The sequence below is a fragment of the Opisthocomus hoazin genome, chromosome 27, assembly GCF_030867145.1.
Source record: "Opisthocomus hoazin isolate bOpiHoa1 chromosome 27, bOpiHoa1.hap1, whole genome shotgun sequence".
Lineage (NCBI taxonomy): Eukaryota > Metazoa > Chordata > Aves > Opisthocomiformes > Opisthocomidae > Opisthocomus > Opisthocomus hoazin.
The window spans coordinates 1,176,123-1,199,939 of NC_134440.1; the positions used below are offsets into that span (position 1 = coordinate 1,176,123).

At 58.7% G+C, this 23,817-nt stretch overlaps 3 protein-coding genes across 4 annotated transcripts in view; 1 reads left to right on the forward strand and 2 right to left on the reverse strand.

Moving 5' to 3' along the window:
• On the reverse strand, positions 1 to 2,775 carry LOC142364553 (complement factor D-like). The gene is made up of 5 exons (XM_075444243.1): positions 2,446 to 2,775; positions 2,091 to 2,244; positions 1,674 to 1,818; positions 1,072 to 1,329; positions 1 to 489 (listed from the first exon to the last, which is right to left on the reverse strand). The coding sequence occupies exons 1-5, from the start codon at positions 2,510 to 2,512 to the stop codon at positions 316 to 318; spliced, it is 798 nt and encodes a 265-aa protein (XP_075300358.1). The 5' UTR covers positions 2,513 to 2,775; the 3' UTR covers positions 1 to 315.
• Positions 2,776 to 3,855: 1,080 nt separating this feature from the next.
• On the forward strand, positions 3,856 to 8,037 carry PLPPR3 (phospholipid phosphatase related 3). The gene is made up of 8 exons (XM_075444224.1): positions 3,856 to 3,911; positions 4,519 to 4,610; positions 4,767 to 4,952; positions 5,144 to 5,276; positions 5,484 to 5,679; positions 5,759 to 5,816; positions 6,130 to 6,303; positions 6,412 to 8,037. The coding sequence occupies exons 2-8, from the start codon at positions 4,536 to 4,538 to the stop codon at positions 7,672 to 7,674; spliced, it is 2,085 nt and encodes a 694-aa protein (XP_075300339.1). The 5' UTR covers positions 3,856 to 3,911; positions 4,519 to 4,535; the 3' UTR covers positions 7,675 to 8,037.
• Positions 8,038 to 12,751: 4,714 nt separating this feature from the next.
• The window catches only part of PTBP1 (polypyrimidine tract binding protein 1), a 30,928-nt gene continuing 19,862 nt past the window's right edge, over positions 12,752 to 23,817 (reverse strand). For both annotated transcript variants that reach the window (XM_075444229.1, XM_075444228.1), the window contains 9 exons: positions 23,053 to 23,163; positions 22,499 to 22,673; positions 21,814 to 21,891; positions 20,359 to 20,501; positions 17,673 to 17,706; positions 17,085 to 17,177; positions 16,497 to 16,713; positions 16,173 to 16,250; positions 12,752 to 15,778 (listed from right to left, as the gene is read on the reverse strand). In XM_075444229.1, coding sequence (XP_075300344.1) covers positions 15,646 to 15,778; positions 16,173 to 16,250; positions 16,497 to 16,713; positions 17,085 to 17,177; positions 17,673 to 17,706; positions 20,359 to 20,501; positions 21,814 to 21,891; positions 22,499 to 22,673; positions 23,053 to 23,163 — 1,062 coding nt within the window. In that variant the 3' untranslated portion in view covers positions 12,752 to 15,645. The remainder of the gene's footprint in view (positions 15,779 to 16,172; positions 16,251 to 16,496; positions 16,714 to 17,084; positions 17,178 to 17,672; positions 17,707 to 20,358; positions 20,502 to 21,813; positions 21,892 to 22,498; positions 22,674 to 23,052; positions 23,164 to 23,817) is intronic.

Here is a 23,817-nt window from a genome sequence, read left to right on the forward strand (position 1 = left end):
TCTGCAGAAATCATCATGGCTTTATTTGCAGCGGGTCGCAGTCAGCGTTGCGGGCGCGTTCAGCAAAGCCTGTGGCTTGCACCAGTGTGGGGGGCTGCGGCCCCCCGCCCTTCCCCAGCCAGGCCCTGTGCTTTGTGAGCAGGGGGCTGTGGCTGGGGACCCCCTCCCCCCGGTCTCTCGCTGGCCCAGCAGCCCCTGTCCCGGCGTGGGGGGATGCTCCGGGAGCAGCCCTTCCCCGAGCGGCAGCGTGGGTGCCGTGGCCGTGCCGGCAGCAGCGTGGGTGCCGTGGCGTGGAGCTGGGTCCCCGGGGAGGGCTCAGCGAGCGGCCCCCTCCCCACCCGCCGAGGCCATGACAGCGTCGATCCAGGCCGCGTACGGGGCGATGCGGGTGTAGATGGCGGGCTTCTTGTAGTTGCCGCAGACGCGGGAGCCGGCCGTGACCACCCCCTCAGCCACCCCACCGCAGACCAGGGGGCCGCCGGAGTCTCCCTGCAGGACCAAGGCTCGTCAGCACCGACAAGGGGCTGCTGCCCCGTCTCCCACCATGACCCCAGAGCTGGGGGTCCCCGCCTGAGCCAAGGCTCCGTGGGGGACAGAGCTTCAGCCCCGGGGTGCTCTCAGCCCCGGGTTTCACCCTCAGGAGCTGTAGGTTGGGGTTGGTCCCATCCTCCCTCGCCAGCCCTTGCTCCTCTCCTTGCTCCGCTGATAGCCCAGACCCCCGGCTCTGCTGGGACGTGGTGGGGCAGGCAGGGGGGCTGGCAGGGTGGCCCTGGGCGTCCCGGCAGACCCACCGGTGGATACCCTCGGGGAGCACTGGGCCATGCCCGCGGCCTCCTCCCTCTCTCCAGGCTCACAGGAGCTGCACTGGGCAAGGAGCCCCCACCACCCCGGGGACGCAGCCCCATCGCAGCCCCCAGCCCCACACCCTCGCCTCCTCCAGACTGCAGGCATCCTCCCCACCGCCCCCCCCACTCCCAGACCCCCGAGGGGATTCCCCAGCCCAGCCCGAGGGTCCGGCCGTGGTTCCGTGTCTGGGAGAGGAGGGGGCGGGAGGCCGGGGCCGAGCGGTACCTTGCAGGTGTCCTTCCTGCGGGAGTCGGTGCACATCATCTTCTCGGTGATGGTGCGGTCGTGGCGGGTGCGGTGGTTGCAGACGTCGCGGCTGATCACCGGCCGCTCCACCTCGTAGAGCTTGTCCGGCCGGCGGCCGCTGTGGCTGACGGTGCCCCAGCCCGCCACCTCGCACACCGTGTCGGCCGCCACGTCCCTGTCCTCCCGCTGGAACGGCAGCACCCGCACGTCCGCGCTCAGCTCCGCTTTCTCCTCCAGCTGCCGCAAAGCAGGAGGGAACCGGGGTCAGCGGGGACCCCGACGCCGGGACTGCTCCAGCCTCAGCCGCGCTCGGGGCCGGGATGCGGCCGGAGCCCAGAGCCGCCAGGACCGCGGGGACGACGGAGGCGTTCGGACACAGCCCAGGGGTCTTCGGTGGGGGAAGCGGGGATGGTCCCACCAGAGGGACGCGGGGCCGAGGAGTCCCAGCCCGGCCTTGATGGCTTCCCCCCGCCGTGGTCAGCGGGGTCCCAAGGGGCAGAGGGGTCTGCAGGAGTGGGGCTGTGCCCGGCGGGTGGAGGGAAGGAGGGTCCTGGCCGGGGTCCTGGCGGCCCCGAACCCACCTGGAGGAGGAGGAGGTCGTCCTTGTTGTTGTGGATGTTGCTGCCGGGGTGGGGGATCTGGGCGCGCACCCGGTACAGGCGTTTGTGGGGCTCCGGCTCGGTCAGCGAGTGGGCGCCCAGGAGGACCTGGAAGACTTCGCCGTCCCTGGAAGACAGACAGCGTGTGGGGCAGGGGGCTCTGCCCCCTCCGGGGCACGCGGAGCTGGGGGTGTCGCTGCACCAGCCACGGGGTGCTGTCAGGTGCCAGAGACCCCCCCATGGGGTGCCGGGAGCCCCCGGGGGTCCTGCAGCCCCTGCCCAACCCCCAGCACAGGGGGGAGCAGAGCCCTGGAGCTCCGGGGTCGCGGCTGCTGGGGCAGGGTTTGGCTCGGGGTCAGCAGCCCCCCCCCAGCACGGAGCCCCCCCCCCGGCACTCACGTCTCCTCGGCGCAGTGCGCGGCGCTCAGCACCCACTGCTCGGCGATGAGGAAGCCCCCGCAGACGTGCCGCCCACCCAGCTGCAGCGAGGCCATGTACGGCCTCCGGTGGGGCTCGGCCTCGCGGCCCCCCAGGATCCGGCCCCGGGGCTGCCCTGCGCAGGTGGGAGAGGGGCCGGGTCAGCGGGGGGCAGGGGCACCCCGGGGGTCCCCTCCCGGCGCGCCTGGACCCCTGCCCGTGGGCCACCACAGCACCCAGCTGCAGACGGAGGCAGGACTGGGGGGGCTGGGCAGGACCCCCCACCCTGTGCTGGGAACACCCGGGGGTGCGGGGTTGGGGGGGGGGGTGTGCTCACCGTTCACCGCAGCCCCCAGCAGCAGCAGCAGCAGCGGAGCGAGGGTGGGAGCGGGACCGGGGCCCATGGCTGTGCTGGAGCTCGGGGTGCCTCTGCCGCGGGCGGGGGTCTGCAGGGGTCCGCGGGGGTCTGCGGGGTCTGCAGGGGTCTGCGGGGTCCGCGGGGATCCGCGGGGGTCTGCGAGGTCCGCGGGGGTCTGCGGGGTCCGCAGGGGTCTGCGGGGGTCTGTGAAGTCCGCGGGGGTCCGCGGGGTCCGCAGGGTCTGCGGGGGTCTGCGGGATCTGCGGGGCGGGCGCTGCTCGGCCGGGCCGGGGCCGGGTTTTATGCCGGACTGCGGGGCGGGGGGGTGCGGGGGGGGCAGGAAGGGCAGCGCGGGGGCAGCGGGGGGGTTTCCGCGGCGGGGCCGCTGTTTGCAAACATTCCGCTCATCGCCGGGCCGGGAGTTCCCGGCACAGACGGCGTGGGCGGGGGAAGCGGCCCCGGGGGGGTGACCCCGCGCCCGAAGCTGAGCCCGACCCCGGCCCCAGCCCCCCCGCAGCAGGGACCCCCGCCCGGCTGCCCGGGGAGGGGCGGTGGGAGCTGGGCGCCGGCCCGGTGGGTGCCCGGGGCCGTGGAGCCGAGCATCCCGGACAGCGGGGGTCCGCAGGGGGAGACCCCCGCCCCGGGGGGAGCTCCTGCCAGGGCAGCCCCCGGCCCCTCTGCCCTGCTCCCCGGTGCCGCGGCGCGGAGCCCCTCACCCCGCCTGGGGACCCCCGGCAGCGGCCGCGCTCTGTGCCCGCCTGGGGCCGGGGTCCCTCGGTCCCTCCGGGGGCTGCTGGAAGCCGAGGGGACCCGTCCCCCCCCCCCACAGCCCGGAGCTCGGGGGGGGGCTGGTGCCCCGCGGCCCCGTCCAGCGCAGCCCAGGTGCGGCTGGGGAGCCTGGGGGGGGGGTCACGCACCCCCACCCTGCGGGACCCCCAGCTTGGCAGCCCTCGGGTCACCCCGGCCCTGGGGCGGGGGAGCTCGGCGAGGGAGGGGGCTCTGTAAGGCCAGGGGGTCCCCGCGGTGGGGGCGCGACCCCCACTGCCCCGCAGCACATGGGGGGACGGAACGGGGGAGGAGGGACCCCTTGGGACCCCCCCGGTGCCTGCTGCGGAGCCCGGGGTGCAGCGGCGCGGGGGGGTCGGTGCTGCCCCTGGCCCCGCCCGGCCCTTTGTCTCGGCCCCGACCCCCCCCAGCCCCCAGCCCCAGCCCCCCGCAGGGCTCAGCGCCCCGGGACGGGCAGGGGGCGGCGGGGCGGGGCGGGGCGGGGGGCGGCGGGGGGGAGGAGGAGGAGGAGGAGGAGGAGGAGGAGGAGGGGGCGGAGGAAGCCGCCGCTCCCCGCGCTCGGCCGAGGCAGGAGCATCCCGGGGAGCCCCGCGGCCGCCGCCCCCGGCCCGGCCCCGCCGCCCCCGGCCCCGCTTCGCCCCGGGGCGGCCGCAGCAGAGGTGAGTGGGGGGCGGGGGGCGGGGGGGGCCGCCGGCTGCACAAAGGCCGCTCCCCCCCCCCCCCCGGCCCCGACCACCGCCCGCTGCTGCGGCACCGCCGGGAGCGCGCGCCCCTCCTGCCGCGGGGGGAGCCCCTCGCTGTCCCCCCCTACCCCCCGTTAATGCCTCCCCATTATTCACCCCCCCGTTCTGCCCCCGCCCCCCGTTATTGCCCCCGCTCCCTGTTGCCCCCCCGTTGTTCCATCCCCGCTATCCCCCCCCACCCTTTTTTGCGGCCAGGGCTCGGTGGCAGTTTCGGGGGGCTGGGACCGGGGGGTGCCCGGGGACCCCCATCCTCGGCTGGGCTCTGCAGGCGGCACACCCCCCTCCCCACGCCCTCCGCAGCAGCCTCGTCGTCTGTCGCGGGAGTGGCCGCCTGTCGCGACAGCCGAGCCTCCACCCCACCTGTTGTCAGAGACCCCTGCTCGGCCGGACCCCCCCGGGGTGCTGGGGGTCCCATGGGGGGGGCGGGGGCACCCCCCGGTACCGGCATCTTCCCCGCGGTGAGGGGCGGGGGGGCAGCGGGGCGAGCGCGGGGGCTGGGGGTGACCCTGCGGCCCCCCGGCAGGGCGGGACCCCAGGACCATGCTCCCCCCCAAGGAGAAGGCGCGGGCCCCCAAGGACAGCATGACGCTGCTGCCCTGCTTCTACTTCGTGGAGGTGGGTGTGGGCTGCGGGGGGGGGTGTGGAACGGGGGGCTCCTTCCCAGGGTCCTGCCCCGGCGTGGAGGGGCCGGGGGCTTTGCCCCGGCCGGCGTGGGTGCGTGACGCTGGCGTAGCGGGCGGGGCGGTGGTCGCGACGCTCTCGCCCCCGCAGCTGCCCATCGTGGCCTCCTCCGTCGTGACGCTCTACTTCCTGGAGCTGACCGACCTCTTCAAGCCGGCCAAGGTGGGCTTCCAGTGCCACGACCGGGCGCTCTCCATGCCCTACGTGGAGACCAACGAGGAGCTGATCCCGCTGCTGATGCTGCTCAGCCTGGCCTTCGCCGCGCCCGCCGCCTCGGTGCGTCCCGGGGCTCGTCCCGCCGCGGGGCGTCGGGATGGAGCCAGCCCGGCCGCAGGGCCGGGGCGCGGGGTCCCGGTGGCGGTGGCACCGCAGGACGGGTGCGGGGAGCCCCGGCAGAGCGGCACCGCCGACAGCCCGGACCCCCAGCCCCCCGGGGTGACCCCCCCTGAGCTTCGGTTGCTCCCCAGATCATGGTGGGGGAGGGCATCGTGTACTGCCTGCAGTCCAGGCTGAAGGGGCGCGGCGCCGGGGCCGAGGGCAGCATCAACGCCGGCGGCTGCAACTTCAACTCCTTCCTGCGCCGCACCGTCAGGTTTGTGGGTACGTTGTGCCGCAGCCGGCGCTGAGCCCTGCCCGCCGCAGGGGCTGGCCCCAGGGGCCTGGGGCTGGCGGGGACGCAGAACGCGGACCCCCACCCGGAGCCCAGGCCCCGCGCTGGACCCCGTCGCAGCGCCTGCGGGTGCCCCGGGCCTGGGTGCGGTGTGCGGGGCGGGGGGTGACCGGCCGTCCCGCTCCCGCCGTCCCCAGGTGTCCACGTGTTCGGGCTCTGTGCCACGGCCCTGGTGACGGACGTCATCCAGCTGGCCACCGGCTACCACGCGCCCTTCTTCCTGACCGTCTGCAAGCCCAACTACACGCTGCTGGGCACCCCCTGCGACGCCAACCCCTACATCACCCAGGACATCTGCTCGGGCACGGACAAGCACGCCATCCTCTCCGCCAGGTGCGTGCCGGGGGGAGCCCCGCGCCACGGTGCCAACCCTCCCGCCCCGTCCCGACCGTGCCCCCCGTCTCCCCCGCAGGAAGACTTTCCCGTCCCAGCACGCGACGCTCTCAGCTTTCGCTGCCGTCTACGTGTCGGTGAGTTCCCGGCGCTGCCCGGCTCCTGGCCCCGCGTCTGCCGGCCCAAGGGCAGAGCGAGCGCCGTGCCCCCGGCCCGCAGCCCCTCTCCTGCCGGCACACGCAAGCTCTGCCCGACACGCGTGTGGCTGTGCTGGGGCGCGGGTGCCCGCACACCCGGACACGCTTGGCACTCGCAGGTCCGCGTGCACCCAAGAGCTCGCTGCGTGGTGGGGGGCCGGGGAGGGGGAGGATGTGGTGCCGTGATGGCAGCGGGTGCCGGTGCCGCAAGCCGCAGCTCACAGCCCGTTCCTGCCCCGCCATCCGCCGCCAGATGTATTTCAATTCCATCATCTCGGACAGCACCAAACTCCTCAAGCCCATCCTGGTCTTCGCCTTTGCCATCGCCGCCGGCATCTGCGGCCTGACCCAGATCACGCAGTACCGCAGCCACCCCGCCGACGTCTACGTGGGCTTCCTGATCGGCTCCGGCATCGCTGCCTACCTGGTGCGTGCTGGCCGCTGCCCCCGGGGCGGCTGCGGGGGCTCGGAGGGAGGGGGGCTCGGCACGGCCGTGGTCCCGGGGCTGGGCTGACCCTGCGCTCCCCTCCCGCAGGCTTACCACGCCGTCGGCAACTTCCGTGCCCCGGCGGAGAGGGTCCCCGCGCCGGCGCCGGCCAAGGACGCGCTGCGGGCGCTGACACAGCGGGGCCACGACTCCGTCTACCACCAGAACAAGTCGGTGAGCACCGACGAGCTGAACCCGCAGACGCGGCTGGAGGAGGCGGCGCGGCCGGTGCCGCGGGAGAAGAACTCCCTGGGCAGCCTGAAGCGGGCCAGCGTGGACGTGGACCTGCTGGCCCCCCGCAGCCCCATGGGCAAGGAGAACATGGTGACCTTCAGCAACACCCTGCCCCGCGTCAGCACCCCGTCCATGGACGACCCGGCGCGGCGCCACATGACCATCCACGTCCCCGTCGACGCCTCCCGCTCCAAGCAGCTCATCACCGAGTGGAAGCAGAAGTCGCTGGAGGGCCGGAGCATGACGCTGGCGGAGGAGGCGGCGCATGGCCGGGGCGCGGGGGACGCCGGCGAGGACGTCCCCCCCTCCCTCTACCCCACGGTGCAGGCGCGCTCGGCCGAGCGGGCGGCCATGGGGCCCCGCGTGCTGATCCAGCCCCGGCCGGGCGCCTCGCAGCTGGTGCACATCCCTGAGGAGAGCCAGGCGGGCGCCGGCGCGGCGGCCGGCGGCGGGGCGGCCGTGCGGGCCAAGTGGGTGATGGTGGCGGAGAAGGGGGCTGCGCAGCGGGTGGCCAACCCCCCGCGCCTGATGCAGGTCATCGCCATGTCCAAGCAGCAGAGCATCGTCTCCGTCACCCCCAAGCACTCGGAGACGTCGTCCTCCTCCACCAGCTCCGACTCCTCGCAGTACCGCTCGCCCTCCGAGCGCGACAGCTCCAGCATCATCACCATCGACGCCCACGCCCCCCACCACCCCGTCGTCCACCTCTCCGCCGGCAACGGGCCCTGGGAGTGGAAGTCGGGGCCAAAGGGGCCGGAGGGGCCGGACGCCTACGAGCTGGGTGAGATGGGGAAGGATTTCCGCGGCTTCCGCCCCGCCAAGAGCGCCGGCATCTCCCCCGGCTCCTCCGTCAGCGACATGGAGCAGGACGAGCCGCGCTACGGCAGCCTGGCCGCTATCCCGGGGGCGGCGGGGGGCGGCGGGGAGCGGGGGGACCCCCCCGCCGAGGGGCTGCTGGCCACGGCCAGCCGGGAGTCCACGCTGCGGAGGAAGCCGGCCGAGAGGGACGGGCAGGCAGACAGCGAGGTGGACCACTACTACAAGAAGATGCAAGCCAGCCGGAGGTTTAAGGACTGAGCCCCCGTCGCCTTCCCCGCGCCCGGACCCCCCGCTCCCCTGCCGCGGCGCGGGGGGCTCCGTGAGGCCGGGGTCCCTCTCTGCCGGGGCGTCAGGACGGGGCCGTCTTCGGCATCGGGGCAACCGAGCGGTGCGAGGACGCGGCAGAGCATGGTCACGCCGGACCCCGAGCCCATCGCGATGCGTGTGGGGACCGCCCGACGCGGGGTCCTGCAGCCCCCCTGGCAGCTGGGGGGCTCGGGGGGCTCTGTCCCTCCCGGGCGCAGGGCTGGGTGGCCCCAAGCGCTTTTGACTTTCTTTTTCTCTCTAACACAGGTGCTGACATTTCTGAGGGGTAAATTTATTCCGGCTGTAGAAGTGTACGTTGGGGGGGGGGGGGGGGGAAATGGTGCTGAAGGGCTTCGGGGGGCTGGATCGAGGGGTCCTGGGAGGGAGGGGGGCTGCTGTGGGGCAGCGGGTCCTGGTTTGCGTGGGGATTTGTGGGTGCTGGGGGTCCTGCGAGCACAGTGTGGGAGGGATTGTCGCAGGCTGTCGGGTCCGTGCTGGGGAAGACGTGGGGGGACGGTGCTGGGGGGGGGGGATGTTTGCCCAGGGGCTCTGGGCAGGTGGAGACTGTAAATACTGCACGGGCTGGAGCAGAGGGTGGGTGTTGGGGCGGGGGGTCCGGGTGCTGCTGGGGCTGGCACAGGGAGGGGGGAGCTGGGGCTGAGCCCCATCCCCAGGAGCAGCAGCTCTGGGCTGGGGACCGAGGACTGGGGGGGCTGGGGAGGGGCTCCAGGCTGTGACTCTGTCGGGGGGGCAATGGCTGGAGCTGCTGTGGGCTGAAAAGCAAATAAAGACGTGGATGTAGAGATGTGGGCTCCTTCGCTGGGGGGGGTGGGGGTGCTGTCCTGCGGCTGCTGGGGGGTTGGGAACGGGGCCGTGCTCGGGGGGCATCGGGAGAGCCCTGGTGCTGCCGGGGGCTGGGGTTGGTGTGAGCGGGGGTCCCTGCCCGAGCACCTCAGCTCGCGCCGTGGCCAAGCAGCCCAACGCACCGTGTGACCCCCCCCTTCCCGGGGAGAGGTGGGCGGCCAGGGCCCCCACCCCCCCGACGTGGGCTCAGGCTCCTTCTCCCCCTCCACGGGCCCAATTAAAGCCCTTCCAGGCTCCCAGCGCGTTCATCGTCAGCCGAGCGCAAGCAATTCCGTTACCGCAGGACAATGCGCGCCCCCCCCTCGGCTGCCCCCGGGACGAGGAGGGGGCTGCGGGCCGCGCCGGGGGCTCCGTCGCACCCTGCGGAGGGTGGGGGGGGGGCCGTGAGAACCCTCCTGGAGACCCCCGGGGATGGAGGGGCCCAGCGCCCCGAGACCCCCCCCTCGCCGTCCTCCGCCATGGGAGGAAGATGCCAGCGCTGCGGTTTCCCGTCGCGTTGCTGCGGCAACGGGGGACCCGGCACCCGCGCTGGGCTCCCGCGTGTCACCGCGGGCAGCGGCGCGGCCATGGCGGCCAGCGGGCCCCGGCGGGAGGGTGCCAACCCCGGGCAGCGGCCGGCAGCAAAGGCCGCAGCGGTGGTGCGGACCCTCGGCGGTGTCATTCAGTTCCCCCCCCACCCCGTGCCGCTGCCTCCCCCAGACCCCAGACGGCTCGCAGGGGGGTCCGACGGGGGCGGGGGCAGCGGGACTGGCAGCCCCGCATCGCCCGGTGCAGGGGGGTCCCGGCGGGGGCGGGGGCAGCGGGACCGGCAGCCCCGCATCGCCCGGTGCAGGGGGGTCCGGCGGGGGCGGGGGCAGCGGGACCGGCAGCCCCGCATCGCCCGGTGCAGGGGCGTCCGGCGGGGGCGGGGGCAGCGGGACAGGCAGCCCCGCATCGCCCGGTGCAGGGGGGTCCGGCGGGGGCGGGGGCAGCGGGACTGGCAGCCCCGCATCGCCCGGTGCAGGGGGGTCCGGCGGGGGCGGGGGCAGCGGGACTGGCAGCCCCGCATCGCCCGGTGCCCGCATTGCCCCGAAGCCGCCCCGGGTGACGGCAGCCCCAGAGCACTCGGGGATTAGCGGGTGGATCGCTGGTGGCAGCTTGAGGGGTGGGGGGCTGCGGGGGGGCCCCGGGGGGCTGCGCCTGCGCGGGTCGCGGGTTGGTTGGTGAGCGGGGGTCCAACGCCGCAGGAGGGCCGCGGGCTGGGGTCGCTGCCGCCGGCCTCGGCGGGTGACGCGGGCTGCGGGCAACGGGGATGGCCGGGGCAGACACCCCGCTCCGGCAGCCCTCGGGGGGACACGGGGGGCTCAGACCCCCAGCCCCGCCATGCTCATGGCTCATTGCGGTGAGCGATGGCGTCACACGCTGCCGCGCGCTGCCTCTGACCCAGTGGTTTCCATAGCAACTGCCAGCCCCGCACCGCTCCCGTAGCCCCCCCGGGCAGCCCCCCCCCCCCCCCCCGCTGCCGCATCGCCTGGGGACCCGCGGGCCCGGGAGGCAGCGGGAGCATCCTCATCCTCATCCCCATCCTCCTCCTCCCCCGGACCCCACCTGGAGCCCAGGCAGGAGGGAGCAGGGAGAGGGTCCCATGGGGGCTGCCAGACCCCGCCATGGGCACGGCGTGGGCACGGCTGGGTGCTGCAGTGGGGGGTCCGTGTGAGCACCCCAGCCCCGCGGCGTCGAGTGGGACCGATGCTGCCCAAGCCCCCCGGGAGGCAGACGCCATGCTGCCCGAGCCCCCCAGGGAGGTGGACGCCATGCTGCCTGAGCCCCGCGCCCCGGCTTCGGCCAGGCCCCTGCCTCGGGACAGCGGTGACCCAACCTTCCCCAGCTGGGCCAGCGCCTGCCAGGACCCCCGTCCCGTCCCCGTGACCCCCGGAGTGAGCGGGAGCAGGGCCCGGCTCGTGATGATGGGCTCAGCTCTGCCTCCAGCCTTGCCCCCACTCACCCCCTCCCCACCCTGACCTTCATTTACCCCCAGGCAGGGGCACCTGCTCTGGGACCCCCCTCCGGCTGCAGGTAGAGAGGGGGTGAGCGGAGGAGACCCCCACCCCATCAACCAAACTCCGGTTTGCGCCAGCCGGGGTTGGGATTCAGGATTGGGAGCGGGAGAGACCCCTTCTGCGCAGCTGCCGAGGGGGCCCAGCTCCCTGGTGTCCCCCGCCCCACGGGGGGCCTGCCACGGGTGGGACCCCCCTCCCGCCAGCAGCTGCTGCCATCGCCATGGCAACCCAGCCCGCAATCCATATTTGCTCTGCCTGGAGCTAGAGCTGGGAGGCCGTAATTACTGCACCAGGCAGCTAATTAGTAATTCCTGACTCGCCCAAGAGAGCCGGGGGGGGGGGGGGTCAGGGCTGTCACCTGGCAGCGCAGGGACAGTGCCACACGCAGAAGCCCTCGCCCGTCCTGGCGTGGGACCCCCCAGGCCCAGGCCGGGGGATGCTGGGGGGAACACGCGAGCCCCAGCAGAGCCCGCAGCAGCCCCGCAGCACCCGTTGCGGGGGCAGCGAGGCGGGGAGCAGCAGTGCTCCCCCCAGCACCCAGCCAGGCAGGACAGGGAGCTCCCTCAGCAGCCCCCGCAGTGACCAGGGGACAGCAGAGCCACAGAACCAACGGCCCTGCACGGTTACTGCTCCTGTCCCTGAAAACAGGGTGCCTGCCCCTGTGCACCAGCATTCCCAGTTCGCAGCTGCAGGCCCAGTGCTGGGAATCACAGAATCACAGAATAGTAGGGGTTGGAAGGGACCTCTGTGGGTCACCCAGCCCAACCCCCTGCCCAAGCAGGGTCACCCACAGCAGGCTGCACAGGACCTTGTCCAGGCGGGTCTTGAATATCTCCAGAGAAGGAGACTCCACAGCCCCTCTGGGCAGCCTGGGCCAGGGCTCCATCACCCTCAGAGGGAAGAAGTTCTTCCTCGGGTTCAGCTGGAGCTTCCTCTGCTCCAGTTTGTGCCCATTGCCCCTTGTCCTGTCACTGGGCACCACTGGAAAGAGCTTGGCCCCATCCTCCTGACACCCACCCTGCAGATATTTAGAGGCATTTATGAGGTCCCCTCTCAGCCTTCTCTTCTCCAGGCTGAACAAGCCCAGCTCCCTCAGCCTCTCCTCGTAGGAGAGATGCTCCAGTCCCCTCACCATCCTTGTAGCCCTCCGCTGGACTCTCTCCAGTAGCTCCTCATCTTTCTTGAACTGGGGAGCCCAGAACTGGACACAGTACTCCAGATGGGGCCTCACCAGGGCAGTGTAGAGGGGAAGGAGAACCTCCCTCGTCCTGCTGGCCACACTCTTCTTGATGCACCCCAGGATCCCATTGGCTTTCTTGGCAGCCAGGGCACACTGCTGGCTCATGGTTAACCTGTTGTCCACCAGGACGCCCAGGTCCCTCTCCGCAGAGCTGCTCTCCAGCAGGTCCACCCCAAGCCTGTACTGGTGCATGAGGTTGTTCCTCCCCAGGTGCAGGACCCTGCATTTGGCTTTGTTGAACCTCATCAGGTTCCTCTCTGCCCAGCTTTCCAGCCTATCCAGGTCACACTGAATGGCAGCACAGCCTGCCGGTGTGTCTACCACACCTCCCAGTTTGGTGTCATGAGCAAACTTGCTGCAAACTTGCTGAGGGTACATTTAAAAAGACGGGAAGAGGCACGCTGGAGTCACCCACAAGAACCAAATAATCCTTCCTAGGGCCTGTGCAGGAGCTGAACAGGAATCTCAGCTGCTGCCACGGGACATGAAACTGCGCTACAGCATCCAGCTCCGAGAGCTCCGACACACCCACAGCACAACACTACAGAGAGTAGTACATGTTTGACTGGAAAGTGGGTTATTCCACGGATATTAGCTAGAATATATGGAAAGTTTAGGAACATGAAGTAAAAAAGTGTTGGAGGGTGACAAAGGCAGAGCTGAACTCGCTGGGGCAGCGCAGGGCGGAGCAGAGCCGCAGCCACCGCTCCCAGGCTCGGCCTCGGCTCCTCAGCCCTCGCTCTGCAGACACGCACAGGGACAAACGCTCCGCCAGCCCAGAGGTATGTCAAGAGTCAGAGTTATACAACATGAGGCAGCTGGAATTACATTAGAAGGAAAAATCAGAAGCAAAATAGGCACAATAAAAAGATAGGAAAATCAGAAGCAAAGAGTACAGAAGAAATTTATTGAAAGCACAAGTACAGACTGGCCAATAACTGCTTTCTACAATCTGAACAGTAAATAATGGAGCTACAGAAAGGTACAAAGGTTGTTATAAAATAGTTTTAATTTCATTTCTTTTTGCATTACAAACATTCTCTGAAAGAGGCAATGGAATTCTGATGTTGTGTACGCTTACCCTCCCCACCCCACCTTCCACAATACTGAACCTGTAATAGCTGTTATCAAAATATACAATACATCTGTTCACCATAAAAAACTGGGTTTTGCTGCCCCCTCATGTCTTACAACAGGTATAAAAAAATTATAAATATGTACACCCTTTTGTTACTCACATTCTTTACATGCAAACACAGGGATCCAAAGGAAAAACCCACAATTGCCTGGGTTCCGGGGTTACCTCAACTCATTTGCTTGCATTTTGCAAAATACACATCGCTGTGGGCTGACCGGGTCAGCGTCACCGGCCACCGGCCCACAGCCGTCCCCTCGGGCTGCGCAGGGCTCGTCGGGTGGAGTGCTGCCTGGGGCACGCTCCGGAGCACCGGCCAGTGCTCCCGGCCGCAGGAGGAACGGATTTTTCGCTTGGGGAAGGAGATGAGCAAACTACCTCTAGCTGACAACAACTACCGACAGACCTGAATTCGCCCTCCCGACACAAGGTGCTGGCGAGGAAGCACGGAGCCTCCGGAGCAGCAGATCCCAAGGCCGCGCTCACAGGCACCCGAAACCAGCGCCCGCTCCTCAGCTGAACGCTCAGCTCACCCGGGGCAACGCTTCCACTGCGGATGTTCCGCACTCCTCGGCCACGAACCGAAGACCGAGGCCGACGAGGACCACCCGCCTCAGCCAGCAGCCCAAGTGGAACCCTCACTCGGCCCTCACACGCTTCTCCAGCACAATTCACATCCTCAGAGTTCAGGGAGGAACTAAGAAAAGTTAAGACTTTTCCAAACACTCAGTGCTAGGCAAGTCAAGAGCTCCCACACTAAGCAAGGAAATCGTAACTTGCAACACTAAGACAATTAAAAAACAAACTTTGGTCCACAATTTGCAGAAAAACCCTGAAAAAAAAGTACAAGATTCTTGTTATTTTGCATCCGAACAGGTTGCAGGTTAGAGGGAAATGTAAGGCAACACTGGATTACACAAAATAGAAGGCAGAATGGCCTGGGAAAGAGCTGTAAGCCAGAGAAAAAAAAAAGTTGTATCATTGGGAAAAAAAACGATCTGCTGCATTCTACTTTTAATAAATTCCCTTCCTATAGCTTAAGATCTGGGCTTATAGGTTAAAAAGGTAAAAACTTGAGCCTGGGTCCTTTCACTTCAATGCACAAGCTATTGGTGCTTGTTACCTCAAACGCTTTGCTCGACACGTTTAATCGGTTTCGTTACACTACTCGTCCTCAGTCATGACCTCAGCCTGGTAACTAAATTCCTGCCCTACAGTTTCAATTACAAAAAAAAAAATAAAATAAGAAAGTACAGTATACAAGGGTAATACCACAAAGGAGTAAATTTAGATTACGCTTATACCATCTTATCATTCTATAAAAAGGTACTTAAACTATTTCTTTTGCATATAAAGAGATTAGAATATTTGGTCAACTGGAAATATTGCTAGGCACAGATGACAGCAACGGCATTCAAAAAGTATAATACAAGAATTAAAACAAAAAGCTCAAATGCTGAAGACATGCTATAAGAATGATGGCAGAGCTACATTGGTCTTGTTAATCTCAAATTAGGGGCACGAAGGTGACTCCTGTGAACACCCTTCTAATGTGGGGTAGCCAATAACTCTTCAAATCCTAGCCAAGTATTTAGATATATATACACACACACAATTTTGACAAACTCTTAATGATTCGTCTTCACAAGTGTCCAACAGTGGTTAATTTCGTATCTTGATCAATGCTCTTGCGAAGGGCAGAGCCTGCTGTCTCGCTATCGACAAAGGAATGTAATTTGGTCTCGGGAATGCTTCCCCATCCAGACCTTTCTGCTTAGTCTGAACGTTACGGACAAAGGATCTTAAGCAACTCCCACCTGACGGTGTGCAGGCGGCCACACACCGCCAGCAGACTGGGAAGTGGCATGAAGACACATGATACTACGCAGATTGCGACATTTCACAGGCAGTGGGATACAACTGCCTGAAGAGTCGAAGCCCAATATTTTCTTTATCCACTTTGCCAGCTTCACTTGTCCTTCGCTGCACCCAGCTGATCAGTAAGCCGGAGCTCACTCCTTCCCCTCAACTCTCCCAATCCACTCCCTGCAGTTCAGATGTTTTCCCCAAAGAAACGAAAGGTTTAAGGCACAGGACAGCAGATGCACAGTTAAGGTAGGATCAATGCAACTTATTGTTGTGCTGGGCGAGTTGGGAGCTCCTGTACACCATGCATTTTGCAAAATCCTGACTCAAAGGCGCTAAAGTGAATTTACACAGTGGTTTTAGGTCTTTCAAGGCATGGATGGGTAAAGAAAATAAAAAAGGCATCAATGTGAAACCTGATAAACTTGTTAGGATCTGCTTTTTGGGGAGAAGGAGCAGGAAGGGAGGGGAATTTCCCAGAGCAGGTTCCAAAGTGTAAACTTGAACTTGTGATTTTTATTTGAACAGTCAAGATTGTTACCCATCACCGCAAGGTTAGCAATATGAATTAGACTTAATTTTTTTTAAAAACCGGTAAACTGATTTCTCTTTAAAAAAATAAAATCTCTGGTCTTTTAAGGTCACTTCAGCTGCATTTTTAAAGTGGCTTTTTTTCTGGAATGATGGAAGTTGAAACCCTAGTGTTCAGCCTTTCAAGGTCAAGGCTGAACCCAAGAGGTTTTAAGTCAAGTCCATTTTGTCTCACACCTTCCAAAGCTTTAAATGGTGGACTTCGAGAAGGACACACGCAGGTGATGATTCTCACCCAGGTCATGATTATGGAGCTCAATGATTGATTGAATGGCTTCTTCCACAGAGCCCATCTGGATCAGAGCCATTTTACGGTCCTTCCTGACAAGACAGAAGTTTGTCACATTCAGTACTACCACATGCAGAGCTTTCCCAACTCGACACAAGCTTTCTTATCCAGCACGCCAAGCCAGCAGAAGATTAACTACCCGCGCAATTGCAATACACGTTTTACATGGACGAGTACACCTATATGATAAACGTGCATACCCAAACTTCTCACTCGGCTGCCTTAGCTTTCTTCAACTCACACTCACCATGGACTCAATCCAGGGCTACTCTGGAATTCTTTACTCCAGAGAGTCAAAGGCTACATTACTGATGATTCTGCTCACCTTTCACTTAGCCCGAGTTGGACTTCGATCAGAACTAAGTACTTCTACCCTTCTCATACTGGAAAGCCCAGTTTAAGCACAGGATGTAAGAGAACACTTACTGGAAGAATTTGAATCCTTTGACCATTCCACCATTGCTTGAAAACAACATCTTAAGGTCTTCTTCTGTTACTGAAGGTCTGAAAAATAGTTTTTCCAGTCAAATGTACGTTAACAGACTAAGTTAATCTCTTAAAACCCATTCTCAGAGCCCTTTCTAAGTTCTCTGCCAGCAGCTTCTTGGACTAGAAACGCTATGAGGAACAGCGGGAAGATGGGCAAGCTTTCCCCCTGCTAGCAGCAAAGCGCTGACTGTATTTACTCTCACTGAATTTGCAAACATTTTTACACTCAGCCATACAGGAACGCTCCATCCAGGTACTTACGGAATATTGGACAGATGAAGAGTGGCAGAAGGGGGAAAGATGTTTTGGAAATTTTTGGAGCCTGGTTTCTTGAAACGATGGAGAGGGGAATTTCCATAGTCTTTAGTCAGACCTTGGTCTTCCTGTCCATCGCGGGGAAGCTGCACTGTCTGGTGCTTGGACAATGTTATACGGATCGGCTTCCCGTGAAGCTTCTGGCCATTTAAATGGCTCATGGCTGCAATGGTTAAAGACAGCACTGACTACAATGGTACTTCACGGTTTTGTTCAGATGTTTAAATCAAAGCTAGAACTTCATTCTACTTCTTCCCTATGCAGATACCACATCCTCCAGGAACTGCCTGTCAGGCACTGTTACTCTGCCTTACTGTATTGTTTATTCTGGTTTCCCTCTAGGTTATCCTGCACAAACGAACTGTACCTTCTCCCGAGCTGCCCCAAATCCACACAACATACAAAGGCGAGCAATTAAGTGCCAGGACAGGTTTTGGGTCTTTTTTTGACAGAGAAGAAAGCACTGCTGTTAGAGCCTGAACTACCCATTAGGTCCCTTAATGCTAACAGTTTGATACTTTTAAGCGTGCTTACCAAGCTGGGCCTGGTTTCCATCAGTCATCTGAACTAGGGCATTCTCTTTCTTATTAAATAAAATCTTCACCCTCTGCACATCACCATAGACTCCTTCAAAAAGTGAGGAAACAAAAATAGTCTTAAGTAGGGGAAAAAATGAAGTCTCATTCAACTTAGTATTAGCTAAGCAATCCAACAGCAAAAACATTCATTCACAACCAGAACTGATCTCATTCCAACCATGTTACTTATTCTGCTCTGATTAAGGAAAATTGTTATGTAGCAGAATAATAATGGAACAATACATTAAAGAAAAGACACTGGGTTTCAGCAAAAAGCAAAAATCTTACTGCCAGAAGACTGGACAATTTAGCATGCTATCACAATTTAAAACTCTTATAAAAGACATGCAAAGCAATAAACCATGCATAACTGAACATAAAATAAAGGCAAACTAAATTAAATAGCAAACTAAGTAAACAATGTAAAAATGAAATTACGCATTCAAAAAATGGCAAACTGCAAACTGTACATTTCTGAAGTACCAAAAAAGTAATCTCAAATAAATGAAAAACAAGGTAATAAAAAGTGTGAATAATAACATACCGAAAAGAATAAAGAGGCATTGGGGTGTAACTCTCTTTAGAGAACAGCAGAGCAAGGCAGCGGAGGGACAGGGAAGAGGTAAGGAATCGAAGGGGAGAGCGAGGTTGCACAAATCGTCCACAACGAGGAAGGGCAGAGTCCCCGCAGGAAATGGCGAAATTGGTTGATGGATGATGAAGTTTTCAAGATGGTTAATATTGAAGGGCAGGTTGGTTTCCGAAGAGCAGGGTTTTTTTTTTTTTTTTTTGGAAGGGGAATGTTTTTATTTTTTGTTTCAAGCAACAACAGGAAGCAGAAGTACCGTGCAGTCAGTTGGCAAAGAAATTCCGGATCAGGGGAAGAAAAAAAATTCAGGGATGGGGAGAAAAGAAAAAAAGTAGCAAAAAACACAGGTCAGTAAATACATAAGGAAATATGTAGTGTTCCATCAGTCAGATTTATAGAATTCTACATACAATAACTTGTTCACAGAAACAGTTAATAGGTTTTACCTAGTGGAACACAATGATACAGAAAAGGCATTTTTACTTAAGATATACAAAGAAGTACGAGACAGTATCACAACAGAGTGACTTCTACACGCTTTAATATTGAGTTAATTTGCAATGGTATTCCCTAAAATTTGACTATTTTCTCTGATTACAAGAATTTCTTAGAAGAAATGACTTTATGGGCCAAGTCAAAACCACAGCTGTATTTGCTGCTTTAGGACCAGTGACTACAGGAAGCAATCCCTCTTGCAATACTTAGCTGTAGCAAAACAAGGGAAGTCCAGTTTAGATACCGATCACTCTTTTGAAGCAAAAGATTATCCAGATGAGCAGTTAATACCACTACGAAAAACCTTGGAGGTCTGCTAGAAGCGCCTGCTATAAAGGAACTTGGTACCTCATTTGCAACAGATCTATTTCCTTCCATCTCCATGGCTTGACCTCGGAATACAGAAACCCAGAAGTGTTGTTACTTATCGAGAAAGGCAGGAAAAGCATCTCTGCTCCCAGTGACAACACTAACTTTGCATGCAGACAAAAGCCTGCATTCAAAGTAAAAGTCAATGCAAGCTGAGACACGCAGACTTCTTCCGCTCATCATGGAAAGGAAAAATGGGAGTCATTTCAGTTTCCATGATCCCAACTCAAAATAAACCTGACACGTCATCGCAGAGTAGTCACTCCAGAGAAATACTGTCTCTTAACTAACTGGTTGTGGCACAGGTAAGTTTCTACAACACTGATTATACAGGCAATGGAAAAAGTTTCAGGTCTGTTAGTTCACAGCTTCAGTACAAGTATCAAAGTCTCTCTAGCCCAAAGATAAGCTGGATGGATAGTGAAGAGTTCAAAAAAATACAAGGCATGAAATAACTGCTTGCTCCTACTTAAACAAGAACTGTGCCCACTGTTCAGCCACTGCTCAGAGCTGTGAGCACGTCCAAATCAGAGGTACAGCACAGTCCTGTCACTGCCATCCAGACAAGGCAAAACCATCCCAGGAAACACACACCGGACAGTACTACACTGGTCGAGAGTAATGACACCAGCTCTTTGTGTTTAAGACTTCTGTTTGAACGGCAAGCCACTGGGACCGAGCCAGAGACAGCAGCTCCCAGAATGGCAGAGGAGTTCCCAGGTAGCAAGAGCAACCATACTGCAGTCCCTGCCATTATTTCATGCCCTGAAGAAAACAGTAATGACAGATAAAAACAGCAGTCTGAAATGCTGATTTGATTGGTTCATCTCATCCAGAGTTAAATTTTTTTATCGTTCATCACATCCAGACTTCCCCTTTGATGCAAAAGAGCTTTTGCAGTTACTCTGACATCACTGGTGAGTTTTACAGCTTTGCAAAGTAGTATTAACTTGTGTGCACATTCCCACCAGTTAAAGGGTTTTTCAGCAGAGACTCCTCACACTCTGCTGCACACACTAGAAGATTCTACACTTTCAATCCAACAAAGAGTCAAAAGCCAACTGAAGAAAAATCCAAGATACCCGTATCAAATTCTCTCATTATGCTTTCATTCATCATTTTTGTTCAAATATTACTTTATTTTTAAAGAAACCCAAATATTTCAACTCACTAAGTAGAATTGAAAATGTAAACTGTGAGCTGTTAAGGGGTGTAGCTAAGGAAAAACTTCCAGGAATCTTGGAAAGGGAAAATGTGCAAGCACATGGCAGAGGAAATACTGCACAGGTACGAGGTCAAGCTGGCAGGGGTCCAGACACTACACAGAAAGAGCAGAGGTCAGAATGAACTCTCTCTGTAGTTCTGAATTAATTATTAAAAACTACAACATGCTAAGGAAAAGAGAGAATGGACATGACTATTCTGTGACCCAAATGACAACAGTCCATAGGAGCTGTGAGGGAGACTCCAAATGAGAGCGAGGAAGGGACAGGCATTGTAGTCTTTATGGGGCAAGAGCAGGCAGGCAGCATCCTTGGCTTTGAACCAAAGAAGAGCAAAATCTTAATCTGAGATGGGCTTTCTCATTTCCCTTCAGCAACTAGAGTACTGATCTGCTTTGAGTTTGAGCACAGCATCTGCTTTTCTCTAGTTTTGCCGTTTCCTTTAGGATACAGTAGGATTTCATTTTCAATGAGTTTCAGCACAATCTGTCTTCAGAAAGTGAAAGCAGAGGTAACAGGAAGGAGAAAACAAGTAAAGTTAGGACTCCACTAACCTCAGGACTCAGATTGCTAACCAGCAGAACAGAGTTCCCTGCCCCAGTGAGGCCGGGAATGGCAATCCGTCCTGCTGCAGCCGCTGCTGCTGCTGGGATAGCCAAAGGAGCTAGTGCTCCATGAACATTTGGAACTGGCAGGCCTGGAAATTAGAGAATATTAACCAGTAAAGAAATTAACAGCAAGTACTCTAGTGTATTCGCTGCACCAGAAGGGAGAACAGCACGCCTTCAGTAACATGCAAGTAACCACTCAAAACACAGTGACCAGATATCCTAAGAGCAACGGGAGCCTCCAATTCTGGTGCTGCAGGAAATGTTCTAATTTCTAACAGTCTTTGCTCTTGCAGTGCCTGGTGCTTAACAGGTGCCTCAGCACCATCTTGTTGACTACAATCTTTTTGCACGTTTCACAAGAAGCGGAATCAGCACAAAGCCTCGGCTCTGTTGGTGCAGGAAAGGTATCGCAAACAGTGCATCTGTAAGGGTCTTTCAACCAGTGCATGCCAAAAATGCTTGTTCTTTAACCATGCATAGAACAATCAGGTACTGTATGCCACCATCAGCTCATCTCCTCTTGAATGAAGAAACATTAAGGTTTTATTTACAGGCATTTCTAGGTCCCTCACAGTAACAGCTGGCACCTCACTGCATTAGCCCTCCAAAGAGAGGAGCTTGAGAGTTCAAGAACCACTCACTAGTGAGCACTGAAACGACCTGACTTCTTGAAGTGGCACTGTGCACCTCCCCAGCAGGACAGGGCATCAACAACGCATTGGTGGTTCAGTCTGATCTGTGCTTGTTTGTCATAAGCAAGGAATTCCATCCACTTACAAGAAAGTCAACATAGCTTGGTACACCACGAAAAACAAAGCAGAAATTGTTTAGTCTAGCACTCCAATGAGTGTATTCAGCACCTAAACCCCAAGTCTTTAATCTCCGACATTTGCCTACTTCTGGAAGTAGCAATAATTTGTTACCTGCAACATGAGCTGTAAACTTCGCAGTGCGACTGTAACACTGTATGTAATTAGGCTCATGTTTAATTACTAGCTTTACACAGAACATTTAGGAAAAAATGGACAAAGATTCCTTGCTTTTGACCATGTTTACAGCTGTCAAAGTGAGTTCCCTATCTCTGCAACCACACAAGGAAATTAAAAATACAAAAATTCCCCCCCCATTATTCTAAATACTGCCTTTACTGTCTCCCATCCCACTACTTGTTTGCCTCGTGTCACTGGGATATTGGCTAGCCAGAGGTGCTACAGCTGCACGCTCACATTCCTAGTTGAGATTATATACTGAAACACCATCCCCTTCTACACCTAAATCCCAGCATTTAGAATTTACACGACAATCCTCAACAAAACTAATCATTACAACGCTTTAAAACATCAAGATGCTTCAGCAATAGAAAACCCATATAAAATTTCAACTTACGAAATACAGTACCTGCAGCCTGAGGAATTGCAAAAGTAGGAGGAAAGCCAGCTCCTGCATACGGAGAAGCAGAGATTATTCCTGGGGCACCTGGGAAAGATACACACATTATACAGAGACACCCAACAGCAAGAAAACTCTCAGCTGGACTGTCTTGATCTGTCCTTCAACATCAGCATTTAGTTGAAAGCTAAACCCTAAAACAAGCAGCAATTTCAAAATGCCTCTAACGTAACACTGAACTTCAAGAAATTACAAAAGCTATTCCTCCTCTAACTCTGCTGTTCTGCAACAGCTCTTAGAATGCAGCTATTGACCAGAACACAAGCTAGTAGCTCCTCTTCACTGTTTAACCACACCATAGTTTTCAAAGTATAGGTCATAACATCCCAAATTATCACTGTGTCCACAGTGTAGGCAAACAGCAGATGGCACCAGAAGCACAGACAGCTAGAAAACCCCAAGAGTCCCCACCCAAACGGGGCAGAGCTTCCAGAGCAGCAGCACACACCCACACCCGTATGTTCCTATAGTATTTTGCAGTAGTCTGATTCAACGGTTCCCAAATCGTCCTCGTTAGTCACACTGTCATCCAAAATTTCCTATGACCAAACACACCGGGATTACACTCCCCCCCTTCCCCAACAGACACACACACCAGCTATATTTGTCCTGCTCCCACTTCAAGAATTCTCACCGAAAGCAGCTGCCATGGTCTGATCAAGAGAGGGCTGGTTATCCCCAGAAGGTAGGTCTGGTCGTGTATAATCTCTGCTCTTATCGTTATTGTATTTTACATTGAGACTTGTGAGCTTTGAGAAATCTATGCGCAGCGTACAACAGGCATTGTAGATATTCTGTCCATCTAAAGCCTGCAAGGAAACAAACCATTCTTCATCCAAGATGCATTTGCACTAAGATCACAGCAACAAATCTCTGGAGAGAGGAGGTGTCACGCCACCCCAGCTACCAGCGGGTATCTTCAGATGGAGCAGGTCTCTGGCTTGGTGCAGACAAAGCACTGCTTCATCCTACCCCCTCTGGCATTCCCGAGTTAGCTGCACCGCTCTTTGCGGGGAAAGTCCCTCCCCTGCAGACCCGTGATCTGCCATTAGGGCAATGCTCACCTTAACCTGGTACGACCAGCAAATACTCCAAAAAGCTAGTTTCCAACACCGATCCTAGATTAATAAAAGCAAGCCTAAAACTTAAAATAACTCAGGTGTTTAGCACTGCAAGCATACTACTCACCAGTTTGGCATGCTGAGCACTCACTGGGTCAGCATATTGCAACAGGGCCTGAAATTGGTTGTTCTTCGTGAATGTAATTATTTTCAAGACTGTACCAAATTTGGAAAAAATCTGCAAGATAATATTTGCATATCTTGTTATCTCATTCCCAGGAAGTTAATTTCACATTCATCTCCATTATTAGAAGGAGAAACAACAAAAGTTCTGCTTTTACCTTGTTAGCTTTCCAGATTTAAGGTTTAAAACAACACCATGGGCACTCTTTAGCTCACATCACAGACCAGACTAGAAAAACATCAGGATGACCAATCCACGCCTTTAAAGTTGTTTGTTATGAGTTCTTACATAGGAAGACTCACACACACCTTCACAAACTGGAACTTTTCCACAAATTTCAGGGATTCTTAAATGCAGTCAAGCTTGCATTTTAAACATGAAGACGAAGTGAAGCAACCACAGCACACAGGAGGAACTTTCCAAATAGGCTACTGCCTAAATGGCTCCTGGACACTATTTGTTTCCCCCTACCCTCACACATTTAGCAGCTACTTCTGCTAAACTCTAAACAGAACTTGAAGAGCTGTCTGGAAAACAAATATTTGTCCCTTGCACTGTACCAGACTAACCCAATTAAAATGGACCAGCAACCAAATCTCTGGAAATTAAAGTCTGGCCAGATTGGGACCAAAAGCAGAAGAATCTTGTATAGGTGTCAGGGTCTGCAGAAAGAAATTTGACAGCTACGTTCAGAACTTCAGTTATACA

Bases quoted from the DNA above. Each gene is read 5' to 3' on its own strand.
- LOC142364553 (XM_075444243.1), bottom strand. From the start codon at position 2,512: ATGGGCCCCGGTCCCGCTCCCACCCTCGCTCCGCTGCTGCTGCTGCTG. The intron at 2,245-2,445 runs GTGAGCACACCC...CCACCTGCGCAG, and splicing joins GCTGGGGGCTGCGGTGAACG to GGCAGCCCCGGGGCCGGATC. The intron at 490-1,071 runs GTACCGCTCGGC...TTGGTCCTGCAG, and splicing joins GCAGGAAGGACACCTGCAAG to GGAGACTCCGGCGGCCCCCT.
- PLPPR3 (XM_075444224.1), top strand. From the start codon at position 4,536: ATGCTCCCCCCCAAGGAGAAGGCGCGGGCCCCCAAGGACAGCATGACG. The intron at 4,611-4,766 runs GTGGGTGTGGGC...TCGCCCCCGCAG, and splicing joins CCTGCTTCTACTTCGTGGAG to CTGCCCATCGTGGCCTCCTC. The intron at 5,680-5,758 runs GTGCGTGCCGGG...TCTCCCCCGCAG, and splicing joins CACGCCATCCTCTCCGCCAG to GAAGACTTTCCCGTCCCAGC.